The following is a 17244-nucleotide window of genomic DNA, read 5'->3' as shown; positions in this document are numbered from 1 at the left end:
GCTTGTGGTAGTTGGGACGTGCGAGTCAACGAAACCCAGTTTTTCCGGTTCGCGAAACGACAGCAACCGCATCACGTTTTCACTCTTTGGCGCGGGGTAGAGAACGATGCCAAGAAGCTTCCGGAAATTTCTTCCTCGACAAGAAACTTGGGGGGAGATTACACGGAGTGGTATGCGGAAAAAAAATTCCTCGATGCATTGGCAATATTCAAGTATCTTGTACAATTCGGTAGAAATCGAACTATAGATTTATCAATTTTAAAATGGAGAACATCAATAAATTAATTAATTCCCCCGGAAGAATTTGTCTTCTGAAGAGCTTTCTATGCCCTTCCAAAATGATTTCCATGAGACATTTTTAAGATCTTCCAACAAACTGTCTTCGGGAAATCTTGTAAATAAATTCCTCCCGATGATTTTCCGAAGTTGTCCTCCAGAGAGCTTTGAACGATTCCTAGGGGAGAATTTATCTTGAAGATCTATTTGTTTTCTCAAAAAGCTTTTACCAATAATCTTCGAAAGATTCATACTAAGACCTCTGAAGGGCATTTCCAAAGACAGATATTTTTCCACGCGACTTAGATCGGTGAAAATGTAGGCTAAAACCCCTGAATATATTCACTCACCGGCTGCAGGCCCCTCGTCTTCCACCTGAGTATGCACAACCGGGAATCCCCCAACTGGATGCCCCCTAAATAATTCAAACTGCCGATGTTTCATTAATTATTTAATCATCCTCTTCATTTCCCCGCTCCACAGTATGGAAAACTAACTGCGCTGATCTATAGACCACAAGGCAGCTTATAACCCCTATATAAACGCGGCAATATGAGCCGACATACTGTGCAATCAATCTTGCATCTGAACCAATGAAAATAGGTCACTTTAAAAGAATAACATCGAAAGGGAAAAAAAATCCGTGCCAGTGGCCAATACCATTATTAAATTTTTTTTCTCCTCCGCTGCCTTTATTTTTTTTCCCTATTTTTTAATTCATGTAAACATCACGCTACTCACAATCGATGTGACCTTGTGTGGTAGACAATTGACCTTGAATAATCGGATAGAAGAGCCTCTCGATTGATTTTCCTTATATTCTTTTACTGATTAAATATTCAACTGGGGAGAAAAACTTTTCCTCGCGATGTACCTACATCACTTCGATATTCTCGATCATAATAATTATCCTCCAGGTGTTCTACACGGAAATGAACGGTAGAAATTGCTCAGGTTATCTGTGATTTTAGATAATTATGAGTGAAATGATAGTTGAGTCTGTCTGTGTGTGAGAAAACAAGAAAAAAATTGAAGTAAAAAAATTTAATTAGCAATGCTTTGAGAAAAAGCACGTCATGTTTTTTGTCAGTTTTTTTCGGTGAATAGCTAGGCTATAATATTATATATATTATATAGTAATATATATTTAAAAAATATTGACTCCTAGCGATTTTGAAATTGACCAATGGCCGACCCTTTTTCACGTCGTATCTCATTTTATAAAAATTAGTAAATTGAAAATTCATTCTGAACTTCTATTATTTATATCGTTAGTAAATTTAGTTATACTTAATTACCCAGCAATTTATTTAAATTTCCAGTCTAATATATTTTACCCAATCAACAAATTTTCATTTTTGTCAGTCCTCGATCCAAAAATATTCTCAAAAATTTCTCATCCCACGGTTCCCCAAATTTCATTATCCGGCCTCAGTAAATTCGTCTCACTGACATTCGTTCGTGAGTACAAATTTCCTGAATAAATTATCCTCTTGTTAATTACCTGTGAATTAATTCGAAAATTAATTTGAAAATCCGTCTGATCTATTTTTTTTGCTGACTTGCTGCCTGGGAAACGGTTACGCTAAATCATCTAATCCATTGTTACGACAATGTATCCGTAAAAACAAATCTGAAGTAATAACAAAGAATGAAAAATAAAATCATCGTACAGATGGATACGGTGTTATGAATATTTATGTCTGCATAGCGTGATGATTCGTCGACGATATTCTATTTTTGTAATGTCGTAATGGTACAAATGAGGATAGCCACCAGAGTGTTGGATCGTATGCAGACACTTGCCAGGACTAAACAATAAATCCACTGTCAGTTGGGGTTCAGTCTCGCATGGCAATGGTGCACGCAACCAAGATGATACAGTGAGATGTCGGTCATGCAGGCGCCTGTCTATCGTTACCCAGGGGATGACACCTATTTCCAGTTGACTTATTTCACGTAGAATAAATCACTGGAGGATAATAATGAAGTTGCTTTATGCTAAATAGGGTCTTGGGGCTGTAAACAATAATTAAAGGGAAAAAATGTCGTGGGAGGGCCCTCAAGGATATCCGAGTCCATTATTTTTATTTAAATGAATGTGAACGTTCGTATGAAAAGGGCCCATACCTGAAGGGCATACACCTGATTCAATTTCGAACACATTATAATTTAATTACCTTGGACATGTCTGTCTGAATATAAACCATCTTTTGTTAAGATTAAACTATCGAGTTTTCCAGCGAAAAAAAACTGATTCTTTAAGGCAATAAAATAACTATTACGATTTATTTTACTATAAAAAGACGAACACTGGGCTGCGAAATCATTCATTACCCCCTTTTCCAAAATCCATAGAGAAAGTTCTTCAATATGGAAATCATTATTTTTTCGTTACTTCCATAAAGTTATTGATTTGAAACATTTTGTCATCAATTACAAAATGTATTACAAAATTTATCGTATTGATTGAAATTTTTATGTTAGTAAAACACATCACAGTATTCTAGCATTTCGCAGTCATTTTTCCGACTTTTTTCTCTTCGCACACCAAATCATACCTTCCACCCTCCAACTAACGAAATCTCCCGACCATCCCCGATCCAGCAGTCATTCACCCGACGAACCCTCAAACGATTACAAAATCTCTCCGGAGCCACCGATTCCCCGGAAGTCGATAATTCCAGATGATTTACCGGCGACCCAATGACTCGATCGATATCACCCACAACTTGTTACGTCACTCCCTCGTTCCAACCCCCCGGGGAGACATCTGACACATCCAGTCCTGTCAAGTGTTACCCAGATATCGGATGGGAGTGGTTGCTGCGTAAAAATTTTCAATCACCCCTCAGCCAAAGTCTGGTTCAGTCGCCCACGCTGGAAACGTAACCCATCCACCCCTCCCATTGATTCAGTCGCCGTCGCCCACGCGCTTTCCACCCTCCACCCCACCGCCCTTTGAAGCTCATGACGTCACAGAATCGGCTGGAGCGTTCGCGCAAGTGCTCCACCACCCTATCCCCTTCGCCCCCCATTTTCCAGCCTCACTATTTCGTCTCTACATACGTATCTTAAAATAGATGAGGGGATGCACACCCCCAAACGCCCCAGTATATTTTTTTTCGTCGTAATCACCTCCCTTGCTTCCATTTTACAATTCCTCAGTGGACTGGCTCACCAGAACCATCCACAGCCTTCTCTTCTATTCAACCTCCTCCTCCTCCTCTCCCCCCATTCACCAGCCTCCCCCTCCAGCCACCCCCGTTATCTCCATCCTCCTCGCTCCCACGTCCTTCGTGGCAGTGACGGCGGTGCCGTTGAGTCCGGTGTTTGGCTCCCGGGCCTTTCACTCCTTCAGTTCAGCATCAGCTCCCGGAGCACGCGGTACCTCAGTCGATTTGTCTCTCCTATTCTCCATAAAGTTCAAGACATCTTGCGGGACAATATCAGTGCGATAATAATCCTCCGGAGTTGATCGATCATACTGTCACGCAGAAGAAGTTGTGGTGGGTTTTTTTTTCTGTTTCCAAGTAATCGACGTACGGAATTGAGTAATAGCTGGTCGATGACTACTTGTTGGTCGTCGACGTCGGGAGATTCGAGGGGATTTTGTTTAGGGGTTTTGGTTGTTTGTCTGGAGGACGTAAATGTCATGGAGAAAGAATGAATTAGTAGATCTTGGGGGAAGGGTTGGAACCCCTCACCTGTGATTGCCCCCGAGCCTGATGTCACATTTTAGTCGATACATATTCGCGATTTAGATCGACAGAGTAACTCGAGAGTGAAAGTTATTTACACGTTTCGGTATTATTACGTCAGTGGTTGATTGCAAATCGTTGAGAGATAATTTCGCAGCAGTTATTTTTATCAATCCTTTAGCGCGTGGAAAAATAATCTGTGGAATATTGTTTTAGAATGTTTGAGATAATAGTTCTGAGATTGGTTGGAAGGTTTTTCTGAGACTTTTTGGGAGAAATTTTGAAGAAGTTCTCTTCCAGAAACCTTTTAATGTTGTCTGTTGTCAGGAAGATTCGTCCAAAAAAATCGTAAGAATAGACCAATTATTCGAAAAGGGCAGAAAAGGTCGAAATCAAATCCAAAAATTTTTCTACGCGAGGCTCCCATATGTTGTACATAAATAACAAGAGTCCCAGTGTCCTTGTACTTAAGGAGTAATGAATACTTATTTTAATGTTACAGTGTGGCTCCCTGGATATCGGTGAGGAACGTCAACGACGGGTGGCGATGATGGAGTCTCTGTGCCAGATAACTGCCACCAAGAGCACAAAGAACACCACCAATACCAGCAACAAGAGTTCCGTAAAAAATGACAACAACAATAACAACGCAAACAGTGGCATTGGGGGTGGTGGTGAGGGTGGGGGTGGTGGTGGTGGTGTGAACAATAGCAGCAAGTGTAACAAAGACAGTACAGACTGTCAAAATGATGCTCAACAGAGACTGGCTGTACTCAGTTTTGAGCAGGTGCGACGATTGAACGATGTGATGAATGAGGTTGTCAGTATTCATGGTAGGGGTAATTTTCCAACACTCGAGGTGAGACTGAGGGACTTGGTGACTGTTGTGAGGAGTAAATTGGAGGAGGAGCCGAGCAATGGTGGAGCTGGTATGAGGGTGCGAGATATAAGATTGAACGGTGGTGCTGCATCACACGTATTAGCAACTGAATCACAACCCTACAACGATCTTGATCTCATATTTGCGGTTGAATTGGGAAGTGGTCGTAATTATGATAAAGTCAAAGCTGCAGTTTTGGGATCTCTATTTGATCTGCTGCCGGAGGGTGTCAGCCGTAAACGCATAACAACGTGTAGTCTCAAGGAAGCTTATGTCAGTAAAATGGTGAAGGTGAATAATGATGGTGACAGATGGTCCCTGATATCGTTGGGCAATTCACGGGGCCATAGAAATGTCGAGCTGAAATTTGTGGATACGATGAGACGACAGTTTGAATTCTCCGTTGATTCCTTTCAAATTGTCCTGGACTCGTTGCTGCTGTTCTACGAGTGCAGCAAATTACCGATTGGTGAGAATTTTTATCCGACAGTTGTTGGTGAATCGGTTTATGGAGATTTTCAGGAGGCGCTGTATCATCTACATAAGAAGCTGATCTCCACGAGGCATCCGGAGGAGATCAGGGGTGGTGGGCTGCTGAAGTACTGCAATTTACTCGTTAAAATGTACAAACCATCTCAACCGGATTATATTAAGACACTGGAGCGCTACATGTGCTCGAGATTCTTCATAGACTTTCCGGATATTAATCAACAACAAGCAAAACTTGAGAATTATCTGTGGAATCATTTTGTTGGACCCGAGGAGGAGTCGCTCAAGTACCAGTACCTGATGTTGTTGCACAGTGTTGTTGAGGAATCGACTGTTTGTTTGATGGGACATGAGAGAAGGCAGACACTTGCACTTATCGAGAGTCTTGCATTTCAGGTACTTTGTCAGGAACAACAACGAATCAGTAGTCAACAAGCAACACCTGGACCACCAGCAACTTATGTTTATGCTAATGGTTATCCAAATGGTGGATTTTATTATCCAGTTATACCAACAGCTTGCTACACATGCACCTGTACATCATGGATGGCTTGTTCATCGTGATGTGATACCGTTGTCGTAACGACATCAGCATTATGTGATGGAGATATTGGCAGTGCTTTAATCGATGATCAGTCCAATTGCACTGACAATTGTTCGTCAACAGGTACATCAACAGTACGATGCCGTAGACAAGTCAATGGCGTCAGTGATGATCTCAGTGACAGCCATCATCCGCTGCATCATCATTATCATCATCATGTGCATCATTACCATCATTATTACCATAATAATTATCAGAATCATGGAGGCAACGTTGTCGATGATGACGGAGACAAAGACTACGACGACTGCCATCGTTTACCGATACGCAGTTGACACCACTGACTCGCACGCGATTTTTCAAGTTATTCATCGTACGAGATCGACTGAATTTCAAGATTTTTTTTTTTTATTTTTTTTTGTTCCTTTTCCCGGGTTCATTCTTCCCCTCTTGATTCTTCATGGTACGTGAGGGATTCGTGGAGAGGATGGGAAATTCGTCAGGACGACGTTGATGGTCTGCCAGAACTCATGGTCGGATGAGACTTATGATTTTGACGCGTGTGTCGTGTGCCCTCAGACTTTTTTGTTTTTTTTTTCAATTTATACTTTCAAATACGGTGGGAGAATTCTACAATTTTTATGAGGATCTGGGGATGTGCCAGATCATTCATTCGCGATGAGAAAGGAAATTAGTGCTGTGCCTAATTGTTTGAGAGACTCTGGAGTGCCCGATTTGCTGAACAAAAAAAGAAAGTAAGGACCGAAGAATTAGAAAAAATATCTCGATAAGATTTATCAATTACGCCGATGGAGATGTAAATTATTCGTAATTAAATGCGTAGATCGATGTATATTCTCAGATACAATGGAAAACTATCATTCACTAGGGTAAAAATTTCTATTTTTCACGAATGAAATTTGAGGGAATTCGGAACACGTCATTCCGTGTAGCGGTTTGAATAATGATAATAAATGGTTGGCTCGACTGCTCATGCAACAGGCGGCGGTTAATGCAATTCAAATCTCCCGCCAATACGCGTTTCGATGATTGGACCAATAGAGAATTCGCGCGGTTCTGTTTAGCATCCGATGAGGATGTTTTCGTTTCATATAGTAATTATTAAGAAGAGAAATTAATAAATGAAGAAAATGGTGAAAGAAAAATGTAAAAAAATATGGCATTTATTAAATAATTAGATTTTTTAAGGCAAAGTGAAGTAGACCCTTTCCGATGGCGAGGAATTGCTTTACATTATAAATATATCGTACATAGTAATGTGTGGCTGTGATCACATTTCATTTAGGTAAATTATGTTGTAAGATGAACTGAAAAAATGAAAAGATGAGGAAAAAATTATTCATCGTAAACTAACGTAAGTCACGTTCCTCCAACCAAGAGAAAAATTGTAAAAAAAATATTCAAAGCCCCAACTCCAAAAAAGTCTTTCTAAACCACATGGAATCAATTTTTAAATAAATTAACGATATCCTCGCCTCGTGAAACGCTTCCGTCGGTAGCCGTTGCATTGAAAGCACCGCGCAAGTGATAAAAATAGTGCAAAAGTCGGAACACTTACCGTTCACATACAACAAAGAATTCAACGAGAGTATAAACCGTTACGAAAAGAAAAAAAAAATAATGCATTGACGTTTTTCATTGGCCACAGAGACTTTAAATACAATGAAATCCGGTGAGACCGCGTGTGCGTGTGTTAGTCGAGCTATCCTGTAGAGACCCCCCTAGTCTCCTGTAGCAGTGCTTGCATAACTTTGTTTATTAGATACCGTAATTATTTAATACCGAGAGCCGAGAACCAACCGAGCAAGTTCCACAATACAAATGCCTTGGCTAAATAACAAAGAGAAAAAAAACATTTAAAACACTGAGCTGTGTCAGTTTAATTCGATATCTCGAGTGTGGTCTTGGAGGGAGCAGAAGAGGGGGGGGATTGATGTGTGATACGGAGCTTTTGAGTTATACAACCACAAAAACCGCTAATACATTTAATGCAAAAGAGATACTAAAAAAATAGAACTTGTGACCTCCTTTGGGTCAATAAAGGCGAATTTATTTCTCGTAAAAAAGGTATGCAGTCCTCCTAATGTAGTGTTTCTCAATGCTAAGAACATGGCTAATATGAGGACGACATTGGGTCAAGATTGGTCCAGTATCGGGGGAACATTGGCAAGCCAATGTTTCGTGGTTTTCATGGATCCGAAATCCCTGGTGAAGACGAGGAATCTCCAACGGTGGGCCGACACTCGGCCGAGTGTCTCAGGCAATGTTGGCTGACCCTCGGTTGACTGTCGGCGAGACCGCGATTCGAATGAGAGATGGCTCTTGACGCTTGTCTATCAATTTCTATTTTTTTTTATAGTAAAAACAAAATTTGCACCCTTCTCCCCTATTTTTTTGTCAGCCGCTGACTGTCCCCTCCCTCGGGCTTCTCTTGTCACTTTTCCTTTTGTATCAGCGATATGAGCGAAAGGGAAATCCCAATGTGAAGCCAGCAAACTGGTTTTTGCTGTGCGATAATGTTAAAGAGCAAAACGTGATTTTAAATTGTACGCGCGATCGCTCACCTCATTGTACTTATGGGTATCGTAGGCATTGGTGAATTGTTATTGCAAATTTGGCGGGAAAAATTATCGGCCAATCGTACATACGTTATACCGTCCGGAGTGCGGGAGATGCCACTCGGAAGGAAATGTTCAGTTGAAATTACGTAATAATGACCATATTTTTCATAAGCGGTCCATTTTTTTTGTTTAACTTGAATTTTCCGGTATAATTTCACACTCAGTGAACGAACTTTTTGAAAAAATTCTGCAGAAATAAATGAAAAAGATCGTTCATTGATCTGAAGAAAATTTATCACTTCGAATGCTATATTTATGATCAATTTTAGTCGAGTCTTGGAGAGATAAAAAAACATTAATTTAATTTATTAATTAAGAACAAAATTGATTAAAGAATTATTACATCCCGAAACCAAAATCTGTTAAAAACTTCCCAAAAATCATTTTCATTAATATTTTAAAAAGTAACAATTAACAGATGATATTATTTATTTCGAAGTCCGTGATTTTAACTGATCATTTCCGAGTATTGTAAATTCATCACTATTTTGTTTATTTAGTTTTGCACAATTATTCTTTCTACCCGTAGCATATCCTCATAGTTGCGATAGATTTTTCTTAATAAATGAAGAACGTCAGCGGAAACAATCGAATTTATTCAATTAACTACATAGATATTTAATAAACTAATTACCTACGTTTAACGAAAAATCATAGAGACGGTTAATGCTCACCCTCCGATGTACATTAACAATAAAACTCACATATTGATAACCGAGAATAAAAGATCCTCGTGCAGGATTCGAGTATTTTTTAAAAAATTCCAGAAAAAAAAATCAAATAATGTTGTTTATTATATAAAAAAAGAATGATAAAGCGGTGAAGCTCAGGAAATGAAATTTCGACCGTTAGCTAGATTTTTTTTTATTAGGTAATACAGAATTATTTATTCATCACGTACGTGGATCATCGACTGGTGAATTGGCGGTTGACATGCGCGTGCAATTGAAATCATGTTGTGCTGTATTGAGTAGTTACATGAGAATTGTCAGATGGCGTTTTTTTTTAAAAAAACCTTATTGATTTTATACAATCAGAATGAATCGAATGAAGTTTATGAGACGAGGGATTGAAGAGTTTACTATGATGTAGCTTAATCTAAAAAAATCAAAAAAAAATTTTGGGAAATGTCGTCCTATAGTAACCGAGCATGGGAAAGAGCCAACAGTGGGCCAAGGGTCGGCCGACATTGGTCGAAACCATCGGCCGAATGTCGGCCCACTGCTGGCCCTTGCACATGTAGGCCGAGGGTCTCGACCAATGTTGGCCGATACTCGGCCGACTGAGTTGCATTTGAAATAATCACTGACACCTCTGTCTCACTCCCACTATTCTCTATCTCCTCTTCTTATTTATGTAACACACATCCCTTTCCAATCGCCTCTCGTTGAACGACCTTTACAAGGACCCAATGTATTACGTTAGCCATCGACGTTATTACCAGTAGTACGCATGCATACGCCGATATTAAATCATATCCGTGTTTATGTATTTGTATATCGTACTGTTAACGTAACAGAGTTTAATGAGAGAAGAAAAAAAATGATTAATTGAAGACATCACTCGCGATCACACCCACGAAATAATACAAATTATGAAAATGTATGAAAATATAAAGAACAATTTTGAGGAAAATTAATTAAAAAAGTCCTCGACGCTAATGATTATCGATATATTATGTGTAATATCTTACGAATTATTATGTAATACATGGTAATTGATAGTAGAGACAGATGTTTATCGGGAAAGTGAAGAAGAAATGGGAGAGAAAATAGGAAATGATGAAGGGATACTATGGTTTAGAGGCTAAGAAACTCTTTATTGAATGAAAATTTATTGGAAAATTGTAATTTAGAGGGACTAGTGAATTCCAAGTAATTTTCTCGTCCTATGGTCCGAGTAGAGAAATGTCTGTCTTTGGAAGTTCTTGAAGGACTCAAAGATTTTTCCGAAGAGCTTTTTGGCGGTGCAATATTCTTCCAGTAACAGTTCTGAAAGCTCTCCCCGAAGATAATTTTGCAGATTTTGGGGAAACGTTTTTGAAGACCTGTGGAAAATCAAAAATAAAAATTGAGAATTAAAAAATTTAAATACATCTATTTTTAGAATTTCGTCGGAAAATTTGTGGAAGAATTTTTCAAACATTAGGCTGAAGATCTTTTTAGTTCACCAAAAAGTTCTTCAGAATCCAAATCCTTTCAAAGATCATTTTGAAAGCTCCCGGAACGTAATTTTAGAAGATCTTCGTTAAATAAATGCGGATAAAAAATTGTACCCTCGAATAATTTGAGACTCACTAAGTTAACGACGAGACCAAAATTATCTGAAGATTTTCTAAAAATTTACGAAAAAGCTCTTTGGAATACTCTTCAGAAGATTCGTCCAAAGATATCCGACAGACCTTCAAAACCCAAATATTTTCTATCCAACAAAATGACAAAAAACAGTACGAAAATATCTAGACAATTAATAAGCCATTAATAATCGATTAGATTTCAATGTTCCGGTGGTTCCCTCTTGCCATACGAAACTCAGATGCCAAATACCAATTATTAATGATAAAAAACGATAAAAATTGACTGAAATACCATGGAAGACTTGAGAGCACTGAAACTTGCTTTTTTATTGGAAAGTCGAAATAATTTTGAAAAATTTATCGATGAAGCTTCGTAGCTTGCACGAGGGGGCCACGAGTGAGAACCTCGCGTTGCGTCTAGGGCTCCTAATTTAATAATTAAACGTACACATCTGGGCAACGCTCCGTCCGAAAAATCAAAGCTGAATTAAACGCGAAAAAAATATAAATAATTGAGTAACTGAGTGATAAACACAGGGAACATAGTGAGATTATTTAAAATGTATCGAGGAAGAAGAAAAAGTCGAACGAGAACTGTAAAAACGGCAGCGTCGCTCATTATTTGTAGTTCACGTGAGGCTCTCCTGTACTAATACTTAAGAAAAAAATCATGTATTATTATTATTTTTGTTTTTTGAAATATTTGAAATCGATCTAATCGAGTGTTAACATATTATCCGATTTTTTAATTCAACGTGAGACTGCAATTATTCTGTTTTCTTGTGTAGACTATTCTTTCAATTGTAATTAATAGCGAATAAAATGTAAAGAATTGTGAAATGAAAACATAAGAATTTCTGTCTCAATTAATTTTCGTTGGATTTCCATTAGTGATTGATATATATTTAAATAATTTTGAGTGAGTGGCACTAGAAAATTGTTATCGCACGCAAATTTATTTGAACTGATAATTCAATGAATTATTGCGAAAGAGAATGGAAATATGATAATGAAAATACTTGACATGTACACAACAGAGAAATACACGTTTTAAACACAAATGCAGACACAAATGATAATAAACATCTGAGAGATATAAAAAAAGTAAGAACAATTAACACCGCTGCAGTGGAAGTAGTCACACGGACAACGACGCACGCGCATTGCGCGTCACTGAAACTAATGAAAAATATTGAAAAAGTAAAAAAAATGATAAATGAACTATAAAAAATCGTAAAACGATAATTGTTTCATTAACAACTCATGGTTTTAATTGTAATATTAATTATTATTTGTAATATTAATGTTAAATCATAACCCGTTTGTACATTAAGATGATGAAGGAAAATTTTTAAATAATTAATTAAACGTTGAAGAATTATTTACGTATGCTGTGCGCAAGAGAGAGAATAGGATAGAACATGAGAGTTAAGAATGTACGAGGAAGAGAACTGTGTATTTTGAAAGGTCGAGTAATGAGAAAAATAATAGTTGAATGTATCTAATGGGCGTTGATCTGGTTAATTTTTTTTATTCCTCGATGACTTGCCCATTAATATATATTCCAAAATGTATAAAAAAAAACAAATCATGTTGTAATAAATATGCATAAAATAAATATAATGTACACCCCAGATTTTGAACCCTATAAATATTTGTTTATTTATTTTTTTCCCACCTTTCTCGGAGCGGATTCATTTTGGTAAATTGTGAAATATGTGAAAATGGTGAAAATCGAATATTCAAATTTATGTGCGTGGAAGTAAAGAAGACTTCCTAGCTTTCTCAACGTATCCATATATTCCCTCAGTGAGTCCATCAATCGAGACATTCAGAATTGCCGCATCGAGGGAATAAACATGAACACCTCCATTATCACTCTCGACTCATCTAAAAAACTAAGATAGATGCGATTATTTCCGTCCCAAACAAACGTGACAGAAAAATCCCGCAGCATTCCAACGTGAAACGGCGATTTTCAACATCACTTCTACCGAGGGAAAGTTCTAATCTATTATCGGAAATTTTATGTGACCAGTCATTGAAGATAAGAAACAGTGGCGGCGGACAGATTCAGAGTTTATGCTAAATTAAGTTGAAGATTTTGCTGCGAAAATAAAACGTAGAAAAAAATTATTTTCTCTGATAATTTTCTTTCCCTGTACAGAAAGAAATTTAAAGAAAAAACTGCTATGTTGGCATTGCCATGGCGGACCGTTATTGCATTTAAATGCGTCCGAAAATTGTCTCCTCTCCATTTTATTTACCATAGTAAATTTTAATTTACTTTTTTAAAATTTTCTATGAAGAACCCAAATAAGTAGCGGAACATCAATAAAGTTTTGAAATACTCGATTCGCTTTTCTACTTATTATCACCACAAAATTAAATTTTTCGCTTTGTACAAAACACTGTTTCTTCAGTTTTGAATTGTAAGAAAAGTCGCATTTTCTCGAATTGAAATTGTAGCACTCTTGAATTTTACTATATCGTCATTTTTACTGTGAAAACATTATAAATTACTAAAAATTTCTTTCCGTGTGTGAAATCAAAATGACGATTAAGAATACGTTGACCCCACCCGATGGAATATTTAATATCAAACCGATTATTTCTGGAATAAATGTAAATATGAAAAAATAACGTAATCACGAAATATCGTGTGAGCAAACTGTGACCTTTTCGAGGCCACTGGAGATACCCCCCCTCCCCTCCCCCCGTCAGTTGCTCAGCACTTGTTATGACTCTAATTACTCAAACTCACAATTTGCAATAATAATTATGCAAATGCGGGTGTATCACATAGAAACTGAGGGAATTTTAATGGCATCTTAATTTAACTCGTTTATCATTGTTTTCGAGAGGTTTATCATTATCAGTGAATTAATTTGCACAAATAAATTGCCAATGAATTTGTAAAGTGGTGAATGACCTCATATTGTTGGGCAATTTATCGTGAAATTTTTCCTCATAATTTACCACAAATTTTTCAATCTGAGAAAAATCTTCTGATCAATTTTTTTCATCGATATGACAATCAGGGGATGTCATTAATGATGTTAATCATTAATCATGATTGTTAAGCATTAATGTCATTAATTCTTACATTCATTAGGAACATTAATGAAATAATTATAGTATTGATCATCATGAGTAACATTAATCATTAATACCATTAATCCTTTCGATTGAAGTTCTTTGTTAATCGCACAATGGATTGTTAGTTGCGATAAAAGAGGCGAGAAATAGTGGAAAAAATAATTGAAGAATTTCGGTAAATCACAGGCTACGGTTAAATTATTGCGACAGTTTTCAACAGAAAAATTCAGATTGAAGAAGTCGGTTACGCCAGCGAGTTCTCCTCGGTCAGTTGCCTACGGAATGTTCTCCATGCAACAAGCGAAATTCAATATTTCGTGATATTTCGACAGTACAAAAACCTGTCTAACGAAGTCCTGGGTAAAAAGCATAGCCGAATGCCAGAATAAAATTAGAGCGATAACACGTTTTCATCAGAGATACGTCAAACGAATTTAATTGATGAACGATTTTTTTTTTTATTTTCATTCAACACTTCAGTGGCAACAGGAGATAAATCTGAATTTATGAATTATTGATGAGAGAATGTTATTCTCTCAAAATATTCCGTGACTGCAATATTTCTAAATATTGATTCTATACTCGGTGATTGGAGATAATATTTTTTTCGTCAATATTTACACCGCAGACAATTGTTTTGCTTAATTATTATTAAGGGATGAATATTCCTCCACCACTATCAATCAAAAAATAATATTGTTCATCCATTAAAATCCTTTTGAAATTATTATTCGTCACAAAAAAAAATATAAGTCCAATTATATTTATTAACCATTAATATTCTAATAACAGAAATAAAAGGGGGAGGGGGGGGCACATGTAAAATCCCAAGAGGGTGTAAATCTAAAAAAAAAATAAATAAAATGATAGAACTGATTTTTCTAGCGATTTTCATTCACAAATTTCCCCACAAAAGGCCGAATCATGAATTCGCCAATCGCTTCATCATTTCCCCCCAATCGTCCGATTCTGTCGATTGCCATCGCGTCAGAAAAATAATCGCCAACCCCTTGTCAACTCCACCTGGCATTTATTGCATAAAAAATAATAATCACCGACTCCCCAACTCCTAAAAAAAATTCTGAAAAACCATAATTTATAATGTAATATCACGTTTCTAAGGAGTTGTGTGCAATCAGCGTTCGATGATATCTCGAGATAAAAATATAATTGGCTTCTAGTGAGGCCCTCAAGGGGATTCATAGCTGTGTATATGTGCATTGCACTCGTAAGTATTGCACTTGCGCCTGCGCTGCAGCGCAGTTACGACAAATTGTTTGGATCGAAAGAATCCATCGTGTATTTTCTAATGTATACTTTCACTCGGCTGTTCCTTCACTGAGGGTCTCTTCTATATACGACGTTCGATATCAACAAAATGACCCCCTCGCAATATCCCCTCCTCCCCCAGGTGAATCTGCAGAGATAAAAAAATCAAATAGAATAAAATTAGGTAACATTATTTAGAAAAAAATTATGGGAAGGAATGGCCCTGCGGGGCCAGCGCTCGGCAATGATGGGCCTCATGGAGCGACCTACTCAGAGAGAAAAGTCCCAGAAAAATTACTGCACACTCTCCAGGCGCACTGGAATCGAGGTGCAAAATGCAATAATACGGTGATGTTTTTTACTCCCACATAAAAATTCCCATCAATACCATAAATTTTGTGATACATTTTGTAATTAATCAATTTTTGTTTAAAAATTCTAACCCGATACTTCTTTTCCCGGAACTCCTCTGAAAAAATTTCGATTTTTCAAAAAAAAAGTGGAACTGGAAACAATTCGTTTAAACCGAAAGATTAGTGGTAATGGAATAACGAACATGAAACAAGGCCCCGGGTCCATATGGAATGGGCGACCCGTGGGGGAGAGGAAGGGGGGAGGGGCTGTAAAAAGTGTAAAACTATCCAGTGGGAAAGGAAATGAAAAAAATTGTATATTATGTGAAGGAATGAATCGTCCCGCAAAGACCCAGAAGTTGGCAAAAAAAATTATGAGAAGACATTACATTATGTTTAGTACGTGAAAAGTCGTGGAGACGCGTGTGCATTCGGAACCGTCGTTTCCCCTCGTAAATTTGTTCCCGGTCTCCCCCCGCGGCGGAGTATTATTCACCCATAAAATCCTGGGTGAAAGAAAAGTGCGCAAAATACTTGCAACACGGGGTTGCGTCATTTGTCAGTTGGAAAAATTAGAGATTGAAAAAGTAATAGGCGATAGGAATTGCCAAGGATTGACAACAGGTCCGAGCTTGGTTGACTCCAAACTGACAAATCTGGCATTTCCTGGGATGCCAACATAGGGCCAACATTATTTCGATAGGTCACACCGAAGCCCGGTACTGAGCCTAGTTCAAGCCTGTTGCCAGTCTTGGAACTTTCTAGAGTGGCTCTGGCTTCAGCCAATGGTCGTGCCAATGGAGTCATAAAATTATGGAAATTGATTGGAGGCGATTATTTATTGTTTTTATTTAAATAATCAACAGTTGCCTTATGTGAAGGGCTGATTAATTAAATCGACATCATCTATACATTTCGGACAGCTCACAAAAAAGTTTTTTATAACAATGTTTTAAATGGAAAATAAAATAAATGTGTGTTAATTTTGATTTCCAATCTCATTAATTCCAAGGCCTGATTGAGGCCAGGTTTTAATTTAGATGAGTTCGGGTCAGGTCCGTCTCAACCCTTGACCCAACCTGGGTCCGATGTATCACTCCCAGCATGCCCCACGCTAGACCCAACCTACGATACCAGTCTAGAAACAGGCTGGGCCCAACTCTTCATTCCTCCCTGGAAATCCTTCACAGGGTCCCAACAAAACGAAGCATTCTCCTTCTCAAACAAAAAGTCTCCAAAGTACTCAGCTATCCTTAATGAATCTAAAATGAGTACATGCACCGTCCCGTATAAAATCACAGGTATGCACTTGTAATTATCCTCGTAGACTTAATTTCAGGATTATCTAACCGCTTAAACAGAAGGCCTCACTTCAATCATAACTCGGAAAATCCCATCATCTCTTTCACTCTTCCTCAACTTTTTGCCGCATTTATTTTTGCTGTACGACGTTAAGTCCTTTTTTCGCGTCTCTCTCTCTTTTTTTACACTCATCTGGTCTTGATGGTGGCCGACACGATCCTCTCCTTATAGACCATCGAGAGACTTATGTTACAACGAGGTACATACGATGGCAAACGAGACTATTGGATGGATGGGCCCAGTTAAGTTGTTACGAGATTTATAGGGAGCCTCATAAACACGTACACGTGATTGCCAAGACACGGGATCCTAGACGTTTCGATATATTTCCAA

At 37.8% G+C, this 17244-nt stretch overlaps 1 protein-coding gene across 4 annotated transcripts in view; it reads left to right on the top strand.

Annotated features, from left to right (window-relative positions):
* The window catches only part of LOC135161840 (uncharacterized protein), a 78349-nt gene extending 65869 nt beyond the window's left edge, over positions 1–12480 (top strand). For 3 of the 4 annotated variants that reach the window (XM_064119763.1, XM_064119765.1, XM_064119764.1), the window contains one exon: positions 4480–12480. In XM_064119763.1, the coding sequence (XP_063975833.1) occupies positions 4480–5910 (1431 nt within the window). In that variant the 3' untranslated portion in view covers positions 5911–12480. Of the gene's footprint in view, positions 1–3596; positions 3786–4479 lie in introns of those variants that run through there. The other variant, XM_064119766.1, reaches the window with a different exon arrangement.
* The last annotated feature ends 4764 nt before the right edge of the window (positions 12481–17244 follow it).

Source organism: Diachasmimorpha longicaudata, chromosome 4 (genome assembly GCF_034640455.1).
Source record: "Diachasmimorpha longicaudata isolate KC_UGA_2023 chromosome 4, iyDiaLong2, whole genome shotgun sequence".
NCBI lineage: Eukaryota > Metazoa > Arthropoda > Insecta > Hymenoptera > Braconidae > Diachasmimorpha > Diachasmimorpha longicaudata.
The sequence above is the reverse complement of the archived record's forward strand: the minus strand, read 5'-3'. Positions and strand labels throughout refer to the sequence as shown.